Source organism: Peromyscus maniculatus, chromosome 5 (genome assembly GCF_049852395.1).
Source record: "Peromyscus maniculatus bairdii isolate BWxNUB_F1_BW_parent chromosome 5, HU_Pman_BW_mat_3.1, whole genome shotgun sequence".
In the NCBI taxonomy this organism is placed as follows: Eukaryota; Metazoa; Chordata; class Mammalia; order Rodentia; family Cricetidae; genus Peromyscus; species Peromyscus maniculatus.
In genome coordinates this window covers 10142002-10169602 of record NC_134856.1, presented here as the reverse complement: position 1 = coordinate 10169602, position 27601 = coordinate 10142002, and the positions used below count along the sequence as shown (strand labels likewise).

The 27601-nt window shown below is 51.2% G+C and overlaps 1 protein-coding gene across 1 annotated transcript; it reads left to right on the top strand.

Annotated features, from left to right (window-relative positions):
• The first annotated feature begins 133 nt into the window (after window positions 1-133).
• Adgrg3 (adhesion G protein-coupled receptor G3) lies at window positions 134-27601 on the top strand. Its single transcript, XM_006985239.4, has 12 exons — window positions 134-252; window positions 5356-5503; window positions 15601-15736; window positions 17164-17313; window positions 18029-18163; window positions 18624-18663; window positions 18786-18877; window positions 19011-19123; window positions 21353-21633; window positions 21788-21881; window positions 22197-22471; window positions 26320-27601. The coding sequence occupies exons 1-12, from the start codon at window positions 201-203 to the stop codon at window positions 26430-26432; spliced, it is 1629 nt and encodes a 542-aa protein (XP_006985301.2). The 5' UTR covers window positions 134-200; the 3' UTR covers window positions 26433-27601.

Genomic DNA, 27601 nt, shown 5'->3' with positions numbered 1-27601 from the left:
TCAGGGACATGTGAGTCACAGAGCGCCGCCCAGTTCCCCACATCCACCTTTCACAACCCACTGATGGCGCCATTCATTGGGCAGGAAGAACAAGAAAGAGGCCACAGGAAACAGTGGCCGCGCGTCAGCCAGACGGAAGGCCAGTTGGACAGAGCTTGAGACCAGGAGGCCACACAGCCACCGGACTCTGCTGACTACTGATGGCACCAGCCAGGAGCCTCGGCCTCCTGCTCTTTCTGCTACTGGGTTCAGGTGAGCACGCGCGGGTTTCTCTAACCTTCCTGCTAAGCCTGTGAGATCCTATGCTGCAAAGGGCCCTGGGAAGCATAGGGAAAGACCCAGGGATTCAGACAGGCTTGGAAAGTGAGAAATCAGAGTGACCGCCTCATCTTCTCTTTTGGCCTGCCCTGTTGGGTCATCCCTGTCCTCACAAACCCCATCATGCGGTGTCAGGTTCCCTTTGTCCATCCATCCTGGCTTGGCTAGAACCTGGTTCTAGGACACGGTGGGCCAAACAAGCTATTCAGTTAGCCTCTAGGCTCCAGGCAGAGGTGTTGGGGCCTCTGGAAGCTGAGCCTAGAAGGGCGGGTGCTCCATAGCCCATCCATCACAGGCTCCCCATCCCTGTCAGCACTGTTGAGTGTCATCAGTGACAGGAGACAGGAGACAGACCACCCCTGTCATACACATTTCGGCTTCAGACACCAACATGGGCTTCCTGGTCCTGCCTCCACCCCAGGCCGCCAGCTGCCATCCTCACCTCCGTGGATGGCTCCGTGTCCTTCTCGGCTGCTCAGTGGTGGCTCTGTGGAGTGGTGAGGTGCTCCCGTCTCAGTGCCCTGCCTCTCCTTGTCTGCTCCAGCTTCGACAAGGATCCACCTCTCTGCGGGTCTGTCACTGTGGACATGTGACTGGCCACGCGGATCGGCATCTCTTAGTTCAAAAAAACCTCCTCTTTAGATGGAGTCAGTAAAGGACAGAGTCAGTTTCTGGCTCTGAAGTGGACAGGTATAGTGATGCATACTTGCCCTTGGAAGGTAGAGGCAGAAGGATCCATTGTTTGAGTTCTGCCTCAGCCGCATAGTGTGTTTGAAGCCAGCCTGGGCTATTGGCGACTCTGGGTAGAAAGCGACAGTGTTGTCCTTCTCGTGGCCAGAGGACGTTGTGGGGCAGAGCAGGCTGTCAGGCAAGCCTGGGCAGGCCAACAAGGCTTCTCCAAGTGGTGATGTGGATCCAACAGCTGCAGGGATGCTTGGGACTGGGTGACGTCAATCCTCTGAGTGACACAGGAGTTGGCAGATTTGTATCAGACATTCGATTCTGTCCCTTGTGGTCACTGGTGCATCAGAAGCCACTTGTCCATTTACCCGTTGACTCTTTGCTCACACACTCAAGAAGCATGTGCGGTGCTCAAAGGGGGCACAAAAGTGGCGGCTGCTTGCCTGAGGGAGGCTCTTGGCTCCCTGAGCCTGAAGGGAGAGGAATGGGCTGAGGCTGCAGAGGGGAGAGGCTGGTGGTGAGGGCAGGAGGGGCTGAAGGGACAAGGGTCGGGGCGTAGGGGGCGCATGGGCCACCTCTGGCCTCTGACCTCCAGCTTGCCCCCACCTGCTGTACCCACAGCTGTTGAACTCCCAGCTAGACTTCCAAAGTCCTCAGGAAACAACAAGAGACACACGTTTAAGTCTTCTCCCCTGAGTGTGGACGTACACACCTGCTGTTCCAGCCCTCCCGAGGAGGAACTTGAGTTTGAGGCCAGACTTGCCTGGGATGAAGCTGGGGAACCACAAGGGCTCATCTCTGTACTTCTGTGTTGGACACCAAGAGCTTCCCTTGGATGCCTACAGTGGAAATTAATGAGGCAATTCCATGTAGTTTATCTGATAGTCAAAAGAGGTTTATTTTGAGTAAACTTACAGCAAGCAAAGGGGTCCATTAAGGGATCCAGGAGCGGTGAGGTGCAGTCCAACTCAATTCTCTGGAGAACTCTGACTTGGTCTGTGGGCCAGCATCCAGGATCACGAGGTAGCCAAGAGAACGAGCATATGCACATCTCAGGTCTTAAGGGGTCTCCATCTCCGCCACACCCTGGGCAGGGGCAGGTACCTAGCAATTACCTGCTGCCTACCTGGTGCTTCAGGGGTGAAGCACAGACAGCCACCCCTACAGATGCCCTGCTGGGGATCACAGCAGGATGGAGGAAAGCTGTGTTCTCACCCACCCTGAGGCCACCGCCTCCTTTCCTAACCCTGACTACCTTCCCTCATTCAGTCCTTCCTCCTCCTCATTGGGTCCTTCCTCCTCTTCATTGGGTCCTTCCTCCTCCTCATTGAGTCCTTCCTCCTCCTCATTGAGTCCTTCCTCCTCCTCTTTGGGTCCTTCCTCCTCCTCTTTGGGTCCTTCCTCCTCCTCATTGAGTCCTTCCTCCTCCTCTTTGGGTCCTTCCTCCTCCTCTTTGGGTCCTTCCTCCTCCTCATTGGGTCCTTCCTCCTCCTCTCCACCCCTTCTTCCTACCCCTCCTCCAATTTCGTGTGAACACAAATGTGAACTAGCTCTGTATTTAAGCCCGGCACCCAGCCTCAGTGCATCTTCGATAGCTCCCCTTCCTAGCTGAAAGTGGAAGTGAATTTAAACAACATTGTCACTTACAGACCTGACTTTATAACACATGCTCCAGTGAGTTTTACGCCGTTTATTCTCTGTTCTTCCATTCCTTTATCATGAGTTTTATTTTCTGTCCTAATATTTGAAAACGAACCAGCTTCCTTTGAATTTAAAGTAGTAATGTCCATGATATATTTTTTTGATCAAACACCAACAAAGGATATTTAAAAAGCAAGTGCCCAGCCCTCCTCTCCTCCAGGACTCCACATCTTAGCTCCGTCACAGCTCCTGGTGGACCAATCTGAACGAAACAGACTGCAGTGACCCTGCCCACAGCCAAGAGTGCACAGGATCCAACCAACAGTTCCTAGAGAGAGACGTGGAAATGAACAGCAAATACATAGAATGATGTCACTCGATGTCTTACACTAGAATGAGGCTGGCTTTGATCTTTTGCGCTGGCAGAGACTGGAAGGTCTAGTGAAATATAGGTATTGGAAGCATGTGTGTGAATGGTGACTCTTGCCACCTTTAGTGGGAGTGCGTACATGTGTTTTCTGAAGGGAAATTTGACGAAGCCTAGCAATAGCGGTTTCTGTATTTATTTTTGGAGACAGGGTTTCTCACATGCTGACTTGCATACCTGGTGAGCCCCATCCCTGCCCACACCCACTGCCTTGGATGCTAGGATTGACCTACTGCACATACCAGGCAGACACTCCTGAGCCACACTCCAATTCCACACACCTGATAAAAATCGGATGCACAGATTCCTGTGATATGAGCATTTTCTGAAGTCTTAGCAGAAGCTGACAAAGATACAAACAAGGGAAGGTAGACACACACACACACACATACACACACACACACAGGCAGTGGGAGGAAGGGAGGGAGGGAGGGAGCATCTGCCAATAGTGAAAAGAACAAGGGAGAAAGCGTCTGAGGATGCTGTGCCACCCTGCTACACGATATCTCTGATATAAATTCCCACACACCAGCGCTTGAGTGACATGGCAAATGTCTGCAAGTTTGAACAAACCCCAAACTGGCTAAGGACCTGGAGGAAGAGGGACTTCCTCTTCCTATTTTATGCCCTTGTGTATGATTTAATTTTTTTCTTATTATCGGGGGGGGGGGGGGGGAGGTGCTTGCCTGTGGTGTGTGTGTAGAGGTTAAAGGGCAGCATTTGGGAGTCAGTTTTCTTCTTCTACCAAACAAGCTCATGCCGTGAGGCTTGCCCAGAAGGCGCTTGCACTGCTGAGCCGTTCGCCACCTGTTTGGGTGTTTGAACTCTGCTGCCTTTGTTTAAGGGCAGATAAAAATGCAAACTCCCACATAAGTAGAAATGGAGATAAATCAACTGACTTTGGGGACTAAAGAGACAGCTCAGTGAGAGTGCTTGCTACTCAAGTGTGAGGACCCACGTTCGGATCCCCAGCACCCAGATGAAGGTCAGGCATGGCAGCACACATCTGTAACCCCAGTGCTGTGGAGAGCAGAGGCAGGTGGATCCTGGGGTCTCTCTGGCCAGATAGTCTAGCTGAAACAAGCTCCAGGTTCAGTTGAGAGATTCTGCCTAAAATATGTAAGAGCAGTAGAGGAAGCCATCGACATTGTGGGCAAGTATATCCTATACAGTCGTGCACACACACACACACACACACACACACACACACACACACACACTCATGCACATCAATTTTATTTCAATTAAAAGTCACACTGGCCGGGTGGCGGCGGCGGCGGCAGTGGCGGCGGCGCACGCCTTTAATCCCAGCACTTGGGAGGCAGAGCCAGGCGGATCTCTGTGAGTTTGAGGCCAGCCTGGGCTACCAAGTGAGCTCCAGGAAAGGCGCAAAGCTACACAGAGAAACCCTGTCTCGAAAAACAAAAAAAACAAAAACAAAAACAAAAAAACAAACAAACAAAAAAAAAAGTCACACTGTAGCCAGATGTGGTGGCACAAGCCTTTAATCCCAGCACTCGGGAAGCAGAAGCAGATCTCTGTGAGTTTGAGGCCAGCCTGGTCTATATAGTGAGTTCTAGGACAGCCAGGGCTATGTAGACAGACTGATTCTGTCTCAAAAAAAGAAAAGAAAAAAAGCCACATCAGCATACATAAGATGGGCTATGTGCCCAGGTATATCATCTGTTTTCATCCCCTAAAACATAAAGGGTGAGAAGACCAAGCCTCAGAGAGATTGAGTAATTTTCCTGAGGACAAACAGCTAGGCTGTGACAGGAAGCCTCTGTGCTCCACCGCTCAGGGCTCTGTGCGAGAAGTCACAGAAGCTAGACTCTGTCCACCTGCTGACCGCTGTGTGCCCCTCCCCCGCACCTCAGCCTGCTGCAGCCTCTACCCGCTCCAGGCAAAGCTGGAAGGCTAAGGTCAAGCCAGAACACTGTGCATTAGAGTTGGCCACAGCAGCCAGGCCTGGGAGGAAGCTAGGCAGGCTCTGTGGAGGAGGCGGTCCAAGAGCGACTGACCGAGAAAGCCTTTTATCGCACACTACCACGCACCATGCAAGGCCTTTGTCTAGAGACTCGAAAGCCATATTTTCCCCCCAAGTCACCCCCAGCAGCCTTGTGAGGCAGGGGGGATGCTTTCCCTTGGGAACTCGGGGATTGGGGAGGGTGGAGCCTGCTGGAGGCCAGCCAGCCGGATGACAGGGATGACAGATGCAGCTACCACGTCTCCTAGTCCCCTGGCCCTCCGCTACCTGCCTTGTCTGCCTACTCTGCTTCCTCCGTCAGATGAGATGCCCACTGAAGAACCGAGGAATCCCTGCAAACTCAAGGAGGACCGTCAGTACAGCAGCTTCGATTTGAACGACATCGCTACATGCTTCACCATGTGCAAGGGGTCGGCGGACAGCCCCTGTGATGTGGGGAACCTGCAGAGGTGAGGAGAGAGGAGTCTGGGCGGGATGGGAGGAGTGGTCTGCTGGGAAACCATAAGGCCGTAGGTCCCCGGGGCCCTAGAACATGCTGCGCCTTTCTTCGCCCCTTCATGTTCTCCCTGGCCTGGCCCCACCCTGGCAATCAGAGTCCCTACTGAGTACGGCAGTGGTTCTCAACCTGTGGGTCATGAACCCTTTGGGGGTTGAAGGACCCTTTCATAAGAGTGGTCTAAGACCATCAGATATTTACATTACAATTCACAACAGCATCAAAATTACAGTTATGAAGTAGCAACAAAAATAATGGTTTTGGGGGGTCATCATGGGTCACCACGCCATGAGGAACTGTATTAAAGGGTGGCAGCTTTGGGAAGGTTGAGAACCACTGGACTAGGAGCTGCAGAGACGAATCATCCCATCTCTGCCTTGGGAGCAGTGGAGGGACAAAGGGACGCACATAGTGATGACTCCAGAGTGTGGACAAGGAGCCTGCTGCCTAGCACAGAAGAGGAAGTGCCAAGACCTTCTCCAGGAGGCAGCCTGGGAAAGGGCTTTGAGGAGCCCGGAAGAGCTTTCCAGTGGACCCATACGTAGGGTGTGTGATATGGCTGCTTAACTTCATGGTACAGGGGAGGCCTACAATGTTTGAATCGTGAGAGTGCAAAGAAGTTCAAGGGGACAGAGGGGACCGTGTCAAGACGGGACAGGCGGAGGATAGAACTGGAAACATGAGCGGCGAGTCAGGTGTGACGGACCGTGTTAACAAGACCGTTACGGAAACAGGGACGTGGCATATCTGAAGTTAAGAAGGGCTTGGTCCACTTTGCACTCTAGGCTGATTGCTTGGACTTCAGGGCAGGATCCAGGGGTGGAGGCGAGACGTGATAGGATGTGATTCTTCAGGCCCCAGGAGCTGCTCAGCGAAGATGGCCCAGGCAGGCCCGAGGTTGGCTTCAAGAGCCAAAGAGGCTGGCTAGAGGGGACAGGGCAGGGGGAGAGAAAGCCTTCAGGGGCTGTCTCTGCTGTCACCACTGCCATGGCAGCTGCCTCTCCACTCTGCTCTGGCCTCTAGGCAAAGGGACCCAAAACTCACCAGGATGCCACAAACGTGCCCAGCTTACAGCCAGGAAATGGTTGTTGAGGGGACGAATGAAAACCTTTGCCCAAGGCTGGCTATTAAGACCGTGTTCAGTTGACATTCCTTCTTTAGTGGCCTGAAAATGCTCCCAGACCTGCGGGCCATACTCTGGCAGGTTATTAGACACCGTGAAGCCCAGGGTTCCTCTGTTGCCACTCTGTGGCCGGATAAACACCTTAGAGAGAGCAAGTGCCTTGAGGACTGAGGTGTGGTCTGTTCCCACTCCATCCCTTGAGTGTACACTTTTATCTTCATCACACTGTCTTCGGTTACTTTTCTTATCTCTGTAACAAGGTCCCTAGCAGGAGCAACCTACAGGAGAAGGCTGGTTCACAGGAAAGGGTGCTGTCCATCCATGGTGGGAGGGCATGGTGGATGGAGAGGCTCCGTCCATGGCAGCGGCGGCTCACAGCATGACTTACTCATTCATGCCTTGTCAGGGAGGGGCACAGGAAGCAGAGGCCAATAGGAAGCAGGCCTCGCTTGTGTTCTTCAAGGTCTGTCCCCTGTGTTCTCCACCTGACCAACCTCCCAAACGGCACCACCAGAGAGGGTCAAAGTGTTCAAATACAGGAGCCTGTGGGGACATTTGACATCCAGACCCTAAAAACATGCTCTGAAGTAGGTCCTGTTATCAACCCATTACTCAGAGGAGAGAACTGAGATTCCAGGCAGTCAAATGACTCGCCTCTGATTACACAGTAGGTCAGAGGCGGGAGCTGGATGTAGAAGGCTTAGAGGAGGCGCTTGATGTGATAGATCTGGTGAGGAGAGAGCAGACTGCCCTGCTCCTCAGCTTCCTGCTTGGCTGGTGGAGTCAGTGCCTTTTCAGCAGACAGTGTTAGAGAGAGAGAGAGAGAGAGAGAGAGAGAGAGAGAGAGAGAGAGAGAGAGAGAGAGAGAGAGAGAGAATTGTGTTGCCCTGAATTGAATCTTGGGAGGAACAGCTTGCTGTTTATTCAGGGCCATCGAGTCTCAGGTTTGTTTCTCTTTCCTCACACACCTCCCCTGAGACACCCCGATGCCCTTCTGTGGCTGCAGAGCCCCTGTCCTGTCCGAGGCAGGGCCTCCTCTCATGCCTGCCAGTCAGCGCTGAGCGGCTTTCGCCCCCTGGATGTGTCCGTCCTGCTGATGGAGTGGCTTCCTTCCCTTAGTGTGCTCTTTCAGTTCATTCCTGCTGTGGCCAGTAAGGTGTGTTCTGTGACCCGCAGTGACCTCTATTCATCAGAAACTCAAACTCTCAGGAGAAAGATCTTAGGAAGAACAGATGTCCCAGGAGAAGAGAGGCCACAGGTGCTGAACCTCGTGTTCATGGTTTTCTACAGGATGTCACCTCGAGGTCGTCATTGTTGTAGCGGCTCTTGACAGGGTTCCACCACCATCTTTGCATGACTTGGCTTCTCCACGCATTCTTAGGAGAATAAACAACCCTTCCTGATTCAGAAACAGAAGTCCAAAGACATGCTTCTTAAAAAATAGATAGATATGTTGCTGGGCGGTGGCGGTGCATGCCTTTAATCCCAGTGCTCAGAAGGCAGAGACAGGCGGACCTCTGTGAGTTTGTCGAGGCATTATATAATAATAATAATAATAATAATAATAATAATAAAGCAGAAGTCCAAAGCCATGCTTCTTAAACATAGATACATCAAGACATTATATAATAATAATGTTGTTATGATTTTAATGCACAAATGTTGGAGCTGGAGAGGAAGGCTCAGCAGTTGAGAGCACTGGCTGCTCTTGTGGGTGACTCAGGTTCAATCCCCTGCACCAGGCGGCTCACAACCACCTGTAACTCCTGCCGTAGGGGATCCAACACCCTCTTTTGGCCTCTTCTGGCACCTGTCTCGAATGTGGTGCAGTTTACATATGACTGTATACATCCTTCAGCTCTCACCCTCAGAAAGCTGAAAAATATTTCTAGTCTCCCAGAAGGCCTCTCATGCCCCTCCCCAGCAGCACAAAGGATGTTAGTAATGGTGGTGTGGTGGCTAATTTTTCTTATCATTTATTTTTTATGTATTTCTAGATTTATTTATTTTATTTCATGTGTGTGAGTGTTTTGCCTACACGTGTGTATGTGCACCATGGGCTTGCAGAGCCTGTGGCCGCCAGAAGAGGGCATCCGATCCCTTGGAACCGGAGTTATGAACGGTTGTGGATCACCATGTATGTGAGTCTTCTCTGAGAGGAATGGATGCTTTTAACCACTGGGCCATCTCTTCGGCCCTTGATGGTGACTCTTGATTTTCAACGTGTGTTGAGCCACCAGGAGATGACAGACCGTACCTCTGATTGTGTCTGAGTTCATTTTCAGAGATAATATTGTAAGGGCTCTGAGTCAGCCAATGGTTCAAAATATTCACAAATTCAAACTTGGAATGAACTGCTGGGGGCCGGAGAGTGGAGCTGGGACCGTGCGGCCGAGTTGGCCCTGTCTGTTTCCTGTTTTGCTCTGCTTCCCAGTTGCAATGAGGTGAGCAGCCCCTTCCATACATCACATGGCTTTCTGCCTCCCGCAACAGAGGAACCATAAAGACACTCACCCGGGGGCCGTGAGCCAAAATAAACATTTCCTCCCTTAAACCGTGTCTCTCCGGCAACACATTGGTAACAACAGTGCTGCTGTGGTCACTCTTCTATGGCCCAGGGCTTTTTAAACTTTATCTGTTCTCAAGTGACACATCATTTCCCGTTATCAGCATGCCTGTGCCATTGTGAGCTCCCTCCCTCCCTCCCTCCCTCCCTCCCTCCCTCCCTCCCTCCCTCTCTCTCTCTCTCTCTCTCTCTCTCTCTCTCTCTCTCTCTCTCTTTCTCTCTCTCTCTCTCTCCCCTTCCCTCCACCACACCTCCACACTTTCCTAATAGAGTCTCTAGCCCAGGTTGGCCGCACACTCACCGTGTAACTAAAGATAACCTCGCCCTTCTGAGAATCTTGCCTCTATCTCTAGAGTATTGGGATTACAGGCATGTGCCACCACACCTGGTTTATGCGGTGCTGGCTTTTGGCATGCTACATTTTATTTGTTTTTATATTTGGGTGTATTATTTTCTTTTTCAGAGGTGGGTTGGGGGAGAGTCAGGGCCTCATATAGCCCAGATTTCGAATTGGCTAAAGATGAACTAGAAGTCTGGATTCTGCTGACTCCACCTCCCAAGTGCTGGAGTCACAGGCGTGCACCACCTCAGTTTGGTACCCTGATGGGGATGCCACGGATACCACCACCCGCTCCGCTCAGCACTGGAGTTCAGTGTTAGAATATTTACAAGGTGTGTGAGGCCATCGCTGCAGTCATGCCCTTCCTCGGGTCTGCAACCTGCTGCTGCTCCTGCCCCACCATAGTCAGGTCTGCCAGCCTCCTCCTCCTCCTTAGGATTGCCTCTGGGCACCATGTATAAAGGGAGCTCTCCTGAGTGGACCTTCCTTCCTTTAGCATGGTGAGCCTCATCCATATTTTATGGTATTTATTTTAGTTTGATTACCCCATGCAAACATATCACATTATGTTGTCCATTTGCCAATTGATGGGCATTTTGAATTGGTGCCAGTTCTTGACTGATCTGAATATTGTTCCCATGAACATTTTATTTAATTCAAGTCCTGAGGCCATATGTTGCCATGTGGTGGGGGATCCATGCCTGGGGAACAGAATTGCTGGAATATACCCTGAATATATCCTGAGCTCCATAAAAGACTGCCAACCATTTCCCAAAGTGGCTGTGCCATTTGCTTCCTGTCAGCAGTGCAGAAGGCCCTCGTGTGGTTCTGGCCACTCTAGTGTAGAGGAGCATCTCCCGAGATTCCCAGTGGCATTTCACCGTGAACAATGAACCCCAATATCTTTGCATGTGCTCGCTGGCCATTTAGAGATTTTCTTCGGTAAAATGGCTATTTAACCTCTCTCTCCTCTCTTCCTTCTCCCTCCACCCCTCCTTCTGGTTTCATTGTCAGAAGTTTCAGAAGGTCACTCTTTGACAGAGGGTGGTCACGGCAACATATTGTATCTGCACGGTCTGGTCTATATAGGGTGTGGGTGTGGGGGATCTGTCGAATAGCTTGTTTCTATCTGTCCTCTTGTGGAGAGGTCATCAGCAGCAGCTTAGAACGAGGCAGACATCTGGATTGAGCCCATTAGAATGACTGGACGAGGGAGTGTGATGTGGAGACTGCTTCTGAATGGGAGTGTCCCACTCATGTTCAAGATGATTGGAAGCTCTGGTGGTGGTGCACATCTGTAATCCTAGCCTCGGGAGGTGGAGGGAGGGGGCTGGGAGCTTGAGGCCAGTCTGGGCCTGTCTCACAGAGGAGGAGGGGCCGGCACCAAAGGATCATAAAATAATGACAATTCACTGGACCTGAGAACCACATTGGAGAATCTTCCTTAGGACAGGGAATTGGGTTATTTTGCAAAGGTGAGAAAGGTCTTTAAGTACACAAGGTAGGGACATATATTCAGTTCACTATTTACCACTTTATGTGGCAACAAAAATCTCAATACTTGTACAATTTTCTATTTTATTTGGTGCCCACAAAAGCCAACACTTCTCTGACCATTAAAGGCAAATCAAAGCAGAATAATATGTGTTGCTCAATGGATTTATCCCCGCATCCCTGTTTTTGGTCCAATGGTTTTCTTATGCTGTCTCCATCCAATAATACATGCATATTTTTGTGTGGTTTACTTTTCTATTCTGCGATCTATTTTCTGTTGTCTCTATAGGGTCCTTTCTCCTTGACAACTGTCTATGAAAAAACAGTGACATGGGCTGGGGTGTAGGGTAGTGGTAGAGCACTTGCCTAGTGTGCCTGAGATCTTGAGTTCCATCCCCACGGCAGAGAGAAAGAGAGGGAGGAGGGAGAGAGAGGGGGGGAGAGAGAGAGAGAGAGAGAGAGAGAGAGAGAGAGAGAGAGAGAGAGAGAATTCCCTTTTGTCTCCATGGCCTCAGTCTGGGTGTATCTCTCTCTAGCTCTCTTGTCTCCTATCACCACCTCAGCCTTCACCTGTCCAGGGTTTCTTGGAAAGGTGAATAGTGAATGGGGGCTGGGGAGATGGCTCAATCAGTGTGTTGTGTGTTGTGTGTTGTGCACAAGCGTGAGGACCTGAGTTCTGATCTCTAGGACTACACTTAAAAAACTGGGCGGGGGAAGTGCTGGAGAAATGGCCTAGCAGGTAAAGGCTCTTGACACACAAGCTTGACGACCTGACTTCAAATCCTAGGACCCACATAGTAGAATGAGAGAATAAATCCCTTCAAGTTGTCCTCTGATCTCCAGATGCAAACTGTGGCATGCAGTGTCAGCCTCACAATAAAAAATAAATAAAGGTAATTTTTAAAGATTTTAAGCAAGAGGTGGGACACACATGGCTGTGGTCACAGCGCTAGGAAGGTAGCAATTAGGGTCCTGGGCTAGGGAAAGAGACCCAAGCGCAGGGACACTTCTAAATTTCAGCACCACGGAGAGCGACACCAGCCCTCTTCCCCTGTAGAATGAGTGACAACAGCCTTTGTGTTGTCTGGGATACTATCTGCTTGCTCCCAGGCAGGCAGGCAGTCAGTTCCCATGTGACTTAGTTTTATCTTACTTTCTTTTTCTTTCCTCCTCTCCTTCTTTTCTTCTTTCCTTCTTTCTTTCTTTCTTTCTTTCCTTCCTTCCTTCATTCCTTCTTCCTTCCTTCATTCATTTCTCCTTCCTTGCATCCTTTCTTTTTTGGTTTTCAAGACAGGGTTTCTCTGTATAGTCCTGGAATTTGCTCTGTAGACCAGGCTGAACTCAGAGATCTGTTTCCCTCTGCCTTCCAAGTGCATGGATTAAAGGAGTGCACTACCACCACCACTGGACTTAGTTTTCACACACACACACACACACACACACACACACACACACACACACACACACTTATTTAAGCCAGGTATTATGGCATATGCCTTTAATTCAGTATCTATGAATTTAAGGGTAGCCTGATCTACATAGTAAGTCCAGCCAAGACTACATAATGAGACCTGTCTTTTAAGAAAACACAGAGGGATTCTGAAGGCAGGGGACTTGAGATCATGATGGGAAAATGTGCAGAGATGACCGGCCACACTAGTGGAAGCCCATGAACTGTAGACTAGTGGCTGTGGAGCCCTCGTGGGACTGGACTAGGCCCTCTGATATGAAAGGTGGTTGTTTGGCTCAAACTGTTTGGAAGTCACCCAGGCAGGGACATGGAGATCCATCCCTGGTGCATGGGCAGGATTTTGGGAGCCCGGTGCCTGGGATGTGATGCCTTGTGCCTTGCGCAGCCTTGGTGCAGTGGGGAGGGGCTTGGGCCTGCCTAGGCTCAGTGTGCCGGGCTCTGCTGACTCCCCATGGGAGACCTTGATTTGGGGGATGTGGGGTGGCTTGGGAGGGAGGGCTGGAGAGTGGGAGGATGGAGGAGGGGGGGTCTGTGGGTGGTATGTAGAGTGAGTAGAAATTTCTTGATAAAGAAAAATGAAAGAAAAAAAAAAAAAAGAAAGAAAGCCCAAAGATGGCTGGGCAACAGTGGCACACGCCTTTAATCCCAGCACTCAGGAGGCAGAGCCAGGCAGATCTCTGTGAGTTCGAGGCCAGCCTGGTCTACAGAGTGAGTTCCAGGACAGGCACCAAAACTACACAGAGAAATGCTGTCTCGAAAAACAAAACAAAACAAAAACAAAAAACCCAAAGATATATTCATTATTGTGTTTATGATGTGGGTGGGGCACACATGTCACTGCATACTTGTGGAGGTCAGAGGACAATTTCATCCAGTCATTTCTCTCTTTCTACCTTTATGTGGGTTCCAGGAATCAAACTCAGGTCATCAGCGTGCTCAACATTCGCCTTTGTCTACTGAGGCATCTTGCTGGTCTGTGGCTCAGTTTTCAAATGCTGAATTTTTAATATACAATTAGCACTCAATAAATGTGCCCAAGGAGATTTATTCAAATAAGATATGCAAAGCCAAAAGTGTAAGAGAAGATGCTCAACCTCACTGGGTCATTAAAAAGATACAAATCAAAACTACCATGAGACACCTCTTTATACCCATAAGTATGGCTGCAGTTAAAAAGGACAGAAAACAAAACCATTGTGTTGGCAAAGCTATGGAGCTGCTGGGGCTTCCATTCACTGCAGGAGCAAGTGTGAAATGGTGCAGCTGCTGTGGAAAACCATTTGGTAGCTGTTCAAGAAGCTAAATGGAGAATTACCATATGACCTAACAATTCTACTCCTGTGTACATGCCAAAGAATTTAAAATAAGTCTTCCATGAATGCTCATATATGAATTTGCACAGCAGACCTATTCACAATAGCTGAAAGGTGGGTGTTCCAGTCTGCTTTCTGTCGCTGTGATAAACACCACAGCCCAAAGCAACTTATGGGAAGAAAGGGTTTATTTGACTTTCATGTCCACAACACAGTCCATCATTACTAAGGAGAGTCAGAGGCAGGACCTCAAACAGGAACTAAAGCAGAGAATTTGGAAGGATGCTCCTTGCTGCTCATTCCCCATGACTCATTCAGCTTGCTTTCTAATACAACCCAGGATCACCTGTCCAAGGACAGTACCACCCGTAGTGGACTGGGCACACATCAATCATTAATCAAGGAAATGCCCCACAGACATGCCGGTAGGACAATATGATGGATTCAATCTCTCAGCCCTCTTCCCAGGTGACTCTAATTTGGGCTAAGTTGACAAACACTGTCCATCACAGTGGGAAATATTCAAATGCCCATCAGTGGGTGGGTGCACAGAGCTGTATGTACATCAGAGGATGGATGCAAAGGTCCTTGTGCCCGTCAATGGTGATATCCAAAGATCCATATGTGCTCATCAGTGGAGGAGTGCATCTATACGCTCATCAGTAGATGGGTGTGTTTCATTCAGAAGGACTGAAGTCGCAATTCATGAATGGAGAACAATGTGCTAAGTGTAAGAAACCAGACTCAGAAGACTACATAGTGCTTCAATGTTCTGTAAATTCAAAACAGGCAAAGTTTGGGTGGAATGTGGCTAGGTTAGTAAAATGCTTATCAAGTAAGCAAAAAAAAAAAAAAAATTAACACTGTAAAATGGGTGTGGTTAACAAAAGCCTGTAATCCCAGCACTCTAGAGGAGGAGGCTGGAGGGTCAGGAGTTCAGGTTATTCTTAGCTGCACAGTGAGTTCAAGTCTAGCCTAGGCTACATGAGACCTTGTTTAAAGAAGAAGAGGGGGCAGTTTACAGAAGCATAAAGGAAATTAGGTGAATGGTTTCCAGGGGCTGGAAGGGGCAAGGGTAGCTGCTTAGTGAGCATGCGGTTCCCTTCCGTGGTGGTGGGGCTGTTCTGAGGTAAACGGTAGCGATGGTTTCAGAGCTCCGTGAGTGTGCTCAATGCCACTCAATACTACATGCTGGAATGGTTAATGAATGGATTGTTTCTGACATTTACTATTTTACAAGATAAGCATGGGCTGGAGAGATGCCGTAGCACTTAAGAGCGCTTGTTGCTCTTGCAAGGACCCAGATTTGCTTCCCAGCATGCACAGCTCACAACCATCTCTAATGCCAGTGCCAGGAAATCTGATGCCCTTTTCTGAATTCCAAGGACACCAGGCATGCATATGGTACACATACATATGCACAGACAAGACACTTATACACACAAAATAAATAAGCATTTTGAAAGACAAACATTAAGATATCCTAGGATCTTTAGCTGGACTCCTTCAGGATCGATTTCCAAGCCATTCTTCTTCCTCACATTATGGATCCAGAGTCTCTGATACTCTGGGTTAGCCATCTCTGATAGTCTGGGTTAACCATCTCTGATAGTCTGGGTTAACCATCTCTGATAGTCTGGGTTAACCATCTCTGATAGTCTAGGTTAGCCATCACCCCAAGAGCCTGAGGAGTGGTTGGCTCGGCCTGCAAGCTCCTCCTCCCTGATCCCTTGGCCCTTGCAGATACTGGCTGAAATATGAGTCCTACCTGTTGGAGAATTCCATGGAGACTGTGGACCTGCCTTTTGTTAAGGCCTTGATTCAGAACATCAGCACAGATGTCTCAGAAGACCTGCTGTTCTCTCTGATGCCCTCCCAGGTGAAGAGCTTCCTGGTGGCTGGTGTCCATCAAAGCTTATCCCTCCTAAGTCATGTTCTTCATAGCTCTGTCACTCATTAACAGGGCCAGTGAAGTAACTGAATGAGTGGGACCTGGTGGTGGATTAGCCAGGGTGCTGGGAGATCCCTGAACTGGCCCTCCTGCTACTGCCCTTGATGTCCTCAGAAAGTCCTCTTTCTCCCAGAGGCCTTGGGTGCTCATCTGGAAAATGAGTCTCTGGCTCCTCCAAGCCTCAAGTGCCCATTAACCTCTCTGCCAGAGTATAGATCTGAAGTCAGAGTAAGGGCACACTTGGCCTCAGAGAGATTGAGTGGGAGGGCTCTAGATTTACACTGGCCCAGAGAACTCCGCCTCTGCCCTTACCAGCCATTTCTATCATGGGCACATTACATTTTCAACCCTCAGTTTTCTCACCTGCAAATGATGAGAATATTGCCCACTTTCAAGAGTATCAGAAGCCAGGCAGGATGATGCATACTCATTATCCCAGCCCTTAGAAGGAAGAGGCAGGAGGATTGCTCCTGAGTTCCAGGCCAACACAGACTATACAGATGAACTCCATCTCAAAAACAACAAAACAAAAACATATTGGAAAGCACACCTAAATTAATATCCAAGGAATTCTTGGTCCATTGAGGGCTCAGCAAGTCCCCAGCCTCCCTGAAGGGATGAAGTTGAGGGCAGAGACCAGGCATCTGACTGAGTTGCTCACCACCCAACTTCCTCAGCCTTTTATGGTGCTGTATCCTCTGGGTAGGGTACGCCATAGCTCAAGATATCACCCACGTGTCCTTTTAACAAGATCTGGACTAGGAGTGTGAAACTGGGCCTTCAGCCCCAACTCTTAGCTCCCTGTTTCCATGAGCTTGGATCCTGCTGAAGCAGAGGTGGGTGCAGGCTGATGGCCCCGGGCAGCCGGGAGGTCAGAGACTAGACAAAGGCTGCCTGGTGATTTCTGGGGAGGTTTGTTCTAACATTCTAACTATTCTCGGTGTCTATAACACTTCACTGTTGGGCAGGAAGGACTTCACACTCAAGGTAAACACGAGTCCCTGGTCTCCACACTCTTCCCCTTGCTTCCTTCCAGGACATCCCCACTGGCCCTCCCCACACTTAAAAGCAGAGCGTGGCTGCACCAACACAGTTGTGCTCCGCTGGCCTCTGTGATGGGGAAGCTGGGGCCCCATTGTCGATGCCTGCCCAAGGGCCCAGCCCATGAGGAACAGAGCCTGGACCGAGCCAGGTGTTCTGCTCCCCGTCTCCAACCCCCAGAGCTTAGAGACCTCCAGATGCTGCCCCTTCACCTGGCACGCTGCAGTTTCTCTCCCAACCGGGATGGTAGCAGCACCCGAGTGGGGGCTGGAATCCTCTGGGTAAGGTGAGAGCTTCTGGGTCCATGGTTACAGATCCCAAAGCAGGTGATGCAGGGTGAGGAACAGCCCGCTGACAGAGTCCGACTTCCCAAGAGCCTGTTTGGAGCCCTCCTGCCTGGCAATGGGTCTGCTGTCCAGTTGGCCATAACTATTCTGAACATTAGTGAAGGGGATGTCTTCAAGGTAAGAGGCATGCTGGGAGCTCAGGAAGCTGCAGTTAAATACGCAGTGGGTCAGGGTCCCTGAGATGGTTTCTAAGGCAGCCAGGCCATCCATGAGCCACTTCTACAGTCTGGGGACTGAAGACTATTCCGATATCCTGACATCAGCACCCGTTGGCGGCTGTGTATGAAGTCCAAGTGTGCTCATGCACGCTTGTGTGTCTTTGCACACACATAAACACACATGCCCTTTTGTATCCCCGAGACACATAATCAGGTGTGCTCACATATGACTGTGTCTATATGGACAAACATGCTCTCCCTTGACAACACATGCCAGATGCGTGCTCCTGAGGCATGCATCCATCTGCTTAAGCTAGATATATACACCCTTGGGTCTGGATGCACTCATCCCTGCACCTGGAGGCATTCGCTGGCATTTACCCCATCTCCTGGCTGATCTTAGCCTCAAGTTCTTCCAGTTCAGAGATATCAGGGGTTGGCTTTCAGTGAGGTGATATGGAGTCTAGAGCCCAGCCCAGCCCAGCCCAGCCCAGCATGTTACAGGGAGCATCAGGAAGAAAGCTGCCTATGCCCCTGAGTCCCTGGATCCCTGGTCCCCTAGTCTCAGACTTTGACTCCAGATGAGGGGGGTGTCCTAGAGTTCCCTAGACCCCTATCTAGGGCAGGTAAAGTCAGCCCATCCTACAGCCTAGCCTCCTGTCAATCCCTCCCAGGGCCCCAAGCTCCTCCAGGACAATGGTGGCAGCGTGTTGAACAGCCGCATGGTGGGCTTGAGTGTGGGCCAGATGCATGCCACTGGACTGTCGGAGCCGGTGGAGATCACCTTTTCCCACCAGCGCCAACCCCCTGTGAGTCTTCTGCCCAGGCCTGGCAGTTACTGTGGGGCACACAGTGCATGAGCTCTGAGAAGCCATGCGTGGGACCCTGTACCCAGAAGAAACCACCAGGGTCATGCACAATCTGCCCTGCTTGTGTGAACACACATGCCCCCGCACCCTCCCACTTCCATGTTCATAAATGTATGAGCACCTGGAGAGTGCATCTGTATGCATGCTTTCCACGCCCACCAGACAATGAACCTGAAGGCGTGCGTGCACAGACAGGCAAACCCTTCCGTGCCATGGATGTTGTGTCTCCCACATGCACAGCAATGGTCCAGGGAGCATCAGCCCCCAGGGATGCAGCCCATCTTCCCATGTAGCCTACAGAGGTCTTCCTCGTAAGGCACATGCAGGCCCCTGGGAATGCCCTGTCTCCTCCCTGCCTTCCTTCCTCCTTCCTCTCCTGACTTGAGCTCTCTGGTTTCAGAATATGATCCTCACGTGTGTGTTCTGGGATGTGGCTAAAGGTAGGTCTGGAAGACTTTCCTAGAAAGAGAAACTCTCCATAGGGCTGAAGGTGCGGGGAGAGGCAGGCCCTCCCTTCTCTCTGCCCCTCCCCCTCCTCTGCCCTTACCTTTCTGTGGCCCAGGAAACTGGGATACCCAAGGCTGCTCCACAGAGCCCGGGGATGAGAGGACTGTCTGCCGCTGCGACCACTTGACCTTCTTCGCCTTACTGCTGGTAACAGCCCATGCCATCCTGACCCCAGAGGTCCGGCCTCTGTCCCGGGAGAGGCTTCCTGGCTGACCGGGGTTTGGGAGACGTGCGAGCCTGGTCTCTCAGTGGCTTGATTCAGACTTGGGGTCATTTACAGAGGCCGATCTTGGACCTGGCCACAGCACAGACTCTCACTCACATCTCCCAAGCAGGCTGTGGAGTCTCCATGATCTTCCTGGCTCTCACCATCGTTCTCTATGTTGCCCTCAGGTGAGTGACCCCACCCCCACTCCTGCCCTCAGGGAGGTACAGGAAAGGGACAGAGTGTCTTTGTCCTGCGGCCTCAGCTGTCCTCTCTGGTCCTTAGTCTGTGTCCCTGACAAGGTGGGGCCAGAGCCTGAAGTTGAAAGTAGGAGAAACTCAACTCAGATTGGCCAACACAGGGCACGAGTGATTCCTGGAACTAGGAAACTCACAGTGTGCGGCCCCCAGGCAGGGCTAGAACTAGGGGCTCCCACTGAGGCCCCCCAGGGTTGGACCCTACCTTTCACAGCTTTTCTCTCTCCCTTGTCAGGACGCTAATTTCACCCTTTCCTCAAGAACTGTTCCTTAGACATTCAAGCAAAGATGAAGCTCTAGAATCAAGGTCTTTAAAAACAAACACTTTGAAATAACTATAGACTAACTGCAGAGGGCAGAAACTGCACAGACAGTCTGTGGTTCCTTCCTGGAACTTCCCCAAGTATCACGTCATGTGTAACTGTAGAGTATTATCAAAGCCAGGAAGTTGCCAGAGGCAGAGCATGGCTAAGAAGTCTCAAGACCCCTTCACTTCCATTGCTTTAGACATCATCTATGTGTGCAGGCATGCATGTGTGTGTGTGTGTGTGTGTGTGTGTGTGTGTGTGTGTGTGTGTGTGTATCCATGTATGTGTGTGCACTTGAGGGCATTCATGTGTGTTTGTGTGGCCACATTCACACAGGAATGGGGATATGATTTGCAAGGCTCTGTCTAAATGAAACTACATGGCCCAGTGTTCAGAGTGTCCATAGTTGCAACAGAAGGCTGAACGTTAGCCAGGCATGTGGTCCCTGTGGACACAGAGCTCTAGCAGTCACACTCCTGGGATGCTGGGTGTTCTATGTGTGTGCATGTTTATCTCATGAAAGTTGCCTTAGGGTCTGACTTTGATCATAGGCCAATGACTGATTGGACCACCGTGGTCACAGGGTAGAATACACAGGCCGGCCAAGCCATTTGGCTCCTCTTGGATTTAAATGACAAGGGACTAGCCACCGCCTTCTTTAGTTCCTTGTGGCTGAAGGTGGGGAAGGGTGCCCCTTCAGGGACACGCGAGCTTCTCTGGCGAGGAACAGGCACAGGACAGACAGACACGGGACAGAGAGCACTGGCACCTGGCTCTCCTGAGCCAGGCTCTGGCCAGGAACCCCTCATACCTGCTGACTTGAAGGCGTCTGTGGGATAAGCCTCTGCCCCATCCTTCCCTGACTCCAGCTCCTGGAGCCCAGGTTCACCGGAACCCACCTGGAGCATCCTTTGGGCTTCCTGTCTTTCCAGTCCAGGGATTCCCACTGCCCTTCTCATGTGCCCCCCGTGCCTCAGTCACCAAGCAGTCCTGGGCTCCAACCCCTGTGAGCTGCACCCATGCCATCCCTCCCCTCGCCACCCCTCCAAGCATTGGCACAGAACACAGTCCCCAGCCCCGTTCCCATCCTCAGTGCGCTGAGTGCACCTTGCCAGCTAGCCGTGGTGCTGGGTCCTTGAGCTGAGCTTGGAGCGCTAGAAGAAACTGGAGCCTAGCAGTGCAGGAAGACCTTGCCTCTTATCTCCACTCCAGAAAACTCTAGGCTCTATCTCTTGAGTGGAAGCCCTTCTGGACTTCATTTGCTAGCAATTCAGTGGGGAGAGAAGCCCCACAGAGAAGCAGGGAGCACTAGGTAGAGACTCCGGGACCCCGAGCAAGTCTCTGGCCCTCTCTGAGTCCCTTTCACGGCTACATTCTAGGCCTCATCCATCTGCCCATATTCCCATCCATTCACCCAACTAACATACCCACAGCCCTCCCTGCCCCTGTGCAGGGCCCTGAGGCCCAGCATGGGTGGACTCCCCGTGGCAAGGGGTGGCAGAGAATTTCACTGTGCTGCTGGGAAATATCTGCATGGTCAAGCCTAGGGGTCATGAGAACACAAATTCCGTTGTTGTCACAAGTTCCACAGTTTAGCCAAGAAATGTGTCCAAGGGTGAGGTTGGCAGGACCCAGCACCCACAGAGAGCCATGAAAGGGCACATGGATTTGAATCTGAGCGCTTTCACGCTAACCACTGGCAAAGGTGGGAACTGATGGTCAGACAGGAGCCGGCCATGAGAATGAGAGCAGCTGGCTGTGGCTCGGAACTGTGGCAGGGAGATAGACCGACCTGGGCAACCCCCTGCGAGCTGTGACTCCTTGGGGCTGCTCCCTGGCCCTTCTGCCCCAGGCTCTCTCTGCAGAGGTTCAAGTCTGAAGATGCCCCTAAGATCCACATGGCTCTGAGCGGCAGCCTGTTCCTCCTGAATCTTACCTTCTTGATCAGCGTGGGGAGCAGCTCTCAAGGCTCCCCAGCGTCCTGCTGGTTGCGAGCTGCCGTCATGCATTATTTCCTGTTGTGTGTCTTCACCTGGATGGGCCTGGAGGCCTTCCACCTCTACCTGCTGGCCATCCGGGTCTTCAATACTTACTTTGGACACTATTTCCTGAAGCTGAGCCTGCTGGGCTGGGGTAGGCACAGGCTGGAGGGATAGAAGGGAGGGTAGAGGGTTGAGGGGGAAGAGCCTAGGGAAGTCCAAAGCTTGAGGGCTGGCTGGCTGCGGGAACTGAAGAGGAGCTCACCCAAGGGAACGCCGGTGATGCCCACTTCCTCCCCTTGTCCCAGGCCTGCCTGCTCTTGTGGTTATTGGAGTTGGGAGTAGCAACAGTTACGGTGTTTACACTATTCGAGACCAGGAGAACCGCACCTCGCTGGAGCTGTGAGTGGGGCTGTGGGGGGGCAGAGGGTCTGGAGGTCTTTGGTTTCACAAGAGGGAGAGAAGGAGGGAAGGAGGCCCAAGAGGAGAACAGCAATGTTAAGGATAGTCAGACGCAGTTGGCCTGTGGCACAGGGGGTAAGTGGAAGTCTGGAGTCAGAAAGTGAAGTAAGGAAGGAGGCCCGGGAAAGCCAGGGGCAGTGGGGTGGGGTGGGGTGGCAATCTTCTTGGTCGCCGAGGACGAGCCAGGGAAGCTTCCTGCGGCTCAGTGGTCAGGGGTTTCCTCCCCAGCCCCTGTGGCTTATCCCTCTCCTCCAGGTGCTGGTTCCAGAAAGAGCCCGCCCTTTATGCTACTGTCCACGTCTACTTCCTTGTCAGCTTCCTCTTTGGAGCTGTGGTGCTGGCTCTGGTGGCCTGGAAGATCGTCACTCTGCCCAGTGCCACAGCGGGCAAAGAACGGGGGCAGACCTGGAAGTCGGTCTTCACTGTTCTGGGCCTCTCAAGCCTGGTGGGCATGACCTGGGGGCTGGCTGTTCTCACCCCCCTGGGCTTGTCCACCATCTACATCTTCGCCCTCTTCAACTCGCTGCAAGGTGAGGCTCCGGGGAGGGCCACAGGTTGTCTCATCAGCACCAGGGGGACCTGGGGGTCAGGGAGGGCACTTTTCAGGACACAGGATTCCACAGAAGCTAGTTCAAGTCAAAGGTACTAACTTTAGATATCTGAGACTCTTGTGGAATCCAGGGCAGCAAGGGTGGCTGGTGTCACAGGGACCAGGATCAGGAAAAGCCACATAAATCAAAGCAGATCTCCCCACTGTTATTTATTAGGTGGCGCAGTGTTATCCATCAAATAGCGTTAAGTGACATTATTTACCATTTGGGAAAAGCCACAAGGTACAGCAAAACCCACTATAAGAGTTTATTAAGGGAAGGGAACAGAATGGGTGTGCATAGGCCTATGGAATGACTGTGCAGGAAGAGGGGGGAGGAATAGGTGGAACCCGCTTTTATAGGTCCCCCCACCCCGCACATGTGCATATGGGCTTATGTAGCTAAGCCACAGATGTGCATAGATTGTGTGATCACATTGTGCGTGGATTACCTGGGATGACTAAGCGCCTTGCCTGGCTGCTGGAGAGCGCATGTGTGCTCATGCAGCTCGGGGAGTGGCTAGGAATTCTAACGCCCACCTTCTGATCTGGAGCTGAGTGTTGTCTCTTGTTCAGCCTTTGGCAACTCCGTCTCTCTCTGCTTTCCAAAATGGCTGCCTAACATGGCTGCTCCAAGCCTCTGCAATCTGAGTCAGATGACCATCTCCAGTTCTAACCAGGAAGGCAGGGTCATGTGATTTGATGTGACACGACATAGAATCCTAAAGAAGATTTTAATGTGTTAAATGTATTCTTTTTTAATTGTTGCAACAAAATATCCAACCAAAGCAACTTAATAAAGGCCTTATCTTGGCTCATAGTTCAAGAGTGCCGTCCACTGTGAAGGCATGACGCATCTGGTCACATCATACCTGCATCAGGAGATGGAGAGACAGACAGGTGCTGGCACTCAGCTCTCTCTTTTTAATTTTTAAATGATGTTTTTTTGTGTGTGTTTGTATGCATGCACATGGAGGTCAGAGGACAGCCTGTGGAAGTCGGTTCTCTTCCACCATGTGGGTCCCAGACGCTGAGCTCACGTTGTGGGGTTTTCCGGCAAGTGCCTTCACCCACTGACCCATGTCAGCAGACCTGCAGGTTCTTGGCATGGTGCCCCTACTTTTAGGGTGGGTCTTCCCACCTGGATTAACCTGACCTAGGAACTCCCTCACAGACATGCCTGGAAGCTTGTCTCCTAGACGATTCTAGATCCTTTCAAGGTGACAATCAACATTAACCATTGCCCCACCATCCCACCAGACATCCAGTGCTTCTGATTCTCTTTCATCTCCAGGTCAGAACTTGTCCCTTCCTCACACATGGGTCCCACACATGGCTACGTGCATGTGTGGGACCCAGGAGGCCTTCAATACACTGGCATATTACCAGAGTCCTAAGCCAGAGGCCTGGCTTCCTTCCACACAGAGCCACTTGGCCCAGTCCACCAGCTGAAACAGAAAAGGGGTTCACTGAGAATAGCTATCCTGGAGGAGCAGGAGAAAAGCGTCTTCTGCCCTGACTCCAGGGTGATGCCGGTCTTGGCATTATACGGGACGGGAACAAAAGACAGAGCCAACAGCATACACAGCCAGGTCTCATTAATCATTTCTAGGACAGTTATACGGGGGGCTGTCTGCAATAAGAAAGTGGTTCCCGCCTTGGGGGGGCTCCAACTTTTGTCAAAACATGTTCAGGTGTTAGACCCGCTGTTCCAGGAATCCAAGGTGACCACAGGCCAGGAAGACTCAGAAAAAGGACAGGTCCGAAAGGCAAGGTGGGGTGTGTTAGGTCTTCACGTGTCCGTCAGTGACTGTAGATGGCCGGCACCGCTGCCATGCTCCCTGAAAGGACCCTGCCAAAGCTGCTGGTTAATAATCTACGGCTCGCGTCAGCCTTGACGGGAAATCACCGTTTTAGACAAACACTCCTTAAATGTTCAGCTTGTCTGTGTACACAGTTGAAGCCAGTCTGACCCTGTTTAAGGCAGCGAAGGGGAGACACACCACACTTTTACCCTGCTGTTAGCTGCACGTGGGCATCGGCCGGCCCACGTGAAGCTCCGTGCCTTTAGCTGGGCAGCCTCCCGTCCTCATGGGCACTGTATGGACTGCAGTAGAAACCAAACACCACAGAGGCTCTCACATGGGGCCCTAGCCTTAGGGTTTATGCGTGTAAGCATGTGGGGGCTGGGCAAAGGCCATTCACTGGAACGGGAGCGTAGAAAGGAAAAAGAGGTTTGAAGGAAGAGGGTGGGGAGAAAGGAACGGAATACACAGTCCCGTGAAAGCGGGGAGGGACTGAGGGGCTGGAAGAGTACAAGCTGGGGACAGGGGGAGAGGGCCATCAATCAAGACAGAGTATGCCTGAGAATGCCACGGCTAGTGCCTGCCGGGGGTGGGGGGTGGGGGGCTCAGCGGTTGAGAGCACAGGCTGCTCTTCCAGAGGACCCAGGTTCGGTTCTCAGCGCTCACATGGCAGTTCACAGTCATCTGTAACTCCAGGTCCAGGGGATCCAGTGCCCTCCTCTGGCACTAGGCACACATACGAGTGCACCTTCATGCAGGCAAAAACACCTCGTACGCAAAAAATAAAAAAAATAAAATAAAATAAAAAAAATCTTTTTTTAAAGAAAAGAAAATGTTACAGTAAAATCTACTTCTTTGTATGTCAACTAAAAATGAATAAATAATGGGCCGGAGAGATGGCTCATTGGTAAGAGCACCTGCTGCTCTCCTAGAGAACCCAGGTTCAGTTCCCAATACCCACACAGGAAGTAACAACCATCTGGAATTCCAGTTCCAGTGAATCCAACACCCTCTTCTGGCTTCTGCAGATATCTGGTTCAAATACATACATGCAGGCAAAACACTCATACATACAAAAAATAAATCTTAAAAAATAATATACAGACAGACAGACAGACACACACACACACACACACACAAACACAAACACTTTAGGGCCATCTGAGATAGTCCCCAGATAAATAATCATTAGCTCACATTTGGAAAATCCCAGAGGTTTGGAAATGAGGAGAGAGGCATCTTGAACTTAGAGATGACATCATTATTTTTTGTTTGTTTGTTTGTTTTGTTTTGTTTGAGACAGGGTTTCTTTGTGTAATGGCTCTGGCTGACCTGGAACTCGATTTGTAGCCCAGGCTGGCCTCACATTTACAGAGATCCCCTGCCTCTGTCTCCTGAGTGCTGGGATTAAAGGCGCGTGCCGCCGCCGCCCGGCTGACATCACTACTCTTGCATGGGCTACATTAATATTGAAGCCTGCATGTCTCACTCGGATGGGTCTAAGTTATTTGGTATCCCTGTCTTCCTCTACGCATAGCAGAGCCCTTTGGTACCTTTTAACTTCCCAATATCGTTACTGCTGTATAGTGTTTTCATTATCAACTCCCCTTGAACACACCAAGTTGGTCCTTCCCTGGCAATCCTGTACTTGCCCTAGTTTTCTACACTCTGCTCACCTCCTCGTCTAGCTGGAACACATCCTGTAGTAGTCCTTTACAGAGAGGTGGTAGGGGAGCCCAGTGTGTAGTGGCATTGGTTTTACCTGTCTGAAAATACCTCTCTTTTGCTCTCCCTTTTCTGTGGTAGATGTGCGTGCCATTTATTTCAAGGCCAATGTTTGTGGTCTCTAAGGGTTTTACTCGGCTGTCTTTCAGGGCTAGGTTTCGTTTTTACCTAATTCTTGCATTAAGTGCTTGAATTTTTGGAGTGGAGCCCTTCTGTGTCAGCCTGTTCCAGGCTCACTGACACTCTCTCTTCACCTCAGGAGTCTTCATCTTCGGCTGGTTCACCATCCTCTACTTCCCAAGGCAGAGCACCACAGCCTCCTCCTCCGGCACTGCCCGCGTGGACCAGGCCCACTCCGCGTCACAGGAGTAGGTGGCTACAGTTTGCTCTCACCTCCAGCTGGGTTGGGCGACCTCGGACAGCTCTCTACTTTCTTGGTCTCCATTGCCTTCTCTGTACAGCGTGTCTGAGGAGGGAGAGGAGGGGGACCAGGCTGGACCATGTGGCTTCAAAGCTCCCCTACAGAGGGCTGGATAGACTGATGGTTTGAAGAGGACACTGGTTCAGTTCCCAGCACCCACATGGTGGCTCACAACTGTCTGTAACTATAGTTCCAGGGGACCTGACACTCTCTTCTGGCCTCCAAGGGCAGCAGGCATGAAGGTGTTGTATATACGTATGTGCAGGCAAACAAACACTCATACACATAAAATAGAAATTAAAAAACATTTTGAAAAGCTCCATTTCAGATGTGTCCATGGGTCCAAAAAGCTACAAAAGCAGATTTGTGGGAGACTAGAGTCTCTTATTAGCCTGAGACCACTCCCTCAGCCCCCAGCAGAGTGTCATCTTTACCCCTGTTGCCATGGAGACAGATCTCTACAGCTAAGCAGCTGCTTTCAGCATGGACCACCTCTCGTCTCGCTAGGAGCCTGAGCCAAAGAGAGGAGACTTGGTGAAGGCCCTTGCAGAGACTCTAGCCTTTCCCCATCTTGCCCTGTCACTGTCCCTCCAATCCCACCTTACAGCTGCCTGTCCGTCCCCACCCAGGGACAGTCACAGGCTACTGTTCCCCACGCGCCAGGGGAGCAGAGGACTGGAGGTTTGTTTGGGGGCTTTGGTGATCTTCTGTCTACACCACCCTCTTCTCTGTGCTCCCCAGTCGGGGCTCATCCTAATTCCAACTGCTGCTCTGCTGAGGGTTGAGGTCCTCCTAGGGACACTTTCCGAGAATGCCACTCAGGGTGAGCGTCCGGGAACACCCCCCCACACACACACACACCCTACTTGACTGCCAGGCGTGTGGTCCGACTCTGATCTGCTGTCATTGTGGGGGCAGAAGTAGAGGTCCAGAGCTGGAGGCATGCCTGGTCCATCCACATTCGTGTATGTGGCTAAGGGGAAAGGGAGAAAAGGCGATCCTTCCCACAATGTCTGTACGCCTATAACTAGGGACCTGGACAGCCTTGCCCACCATTTCAACACAGCCTGAGCCAACGATTGTCACACAGATTTCAATAAACAAATACTCGTTGGCTGAG

Excerpts from the sequence above, each read along its gene's own strand:
- Adgrg3 (XM_006985239.4), top strand. The coding sequence starts at position 201 with ATGGCACCAGCCAGGAGCCTCGGCCTCCTGCTCTTTCTGCTACTGGGT. Across the intron at positions 5,504-15,600 it reads GATGTGGGGAACCTGCAGAG|ATACTGGCTGAAATATGAGT; the intron begins GTGAGGAGAGAG and ends TGGCCCTTGCAG. Across the intron at positions 22,472-26,319 it reads CCTCTTCAACTCGCTGCAAG|GAGTCTTCATCTTCGGCTGG; the intron begins GTGAGGCTCCGG and ends TCTTCACCTCAG.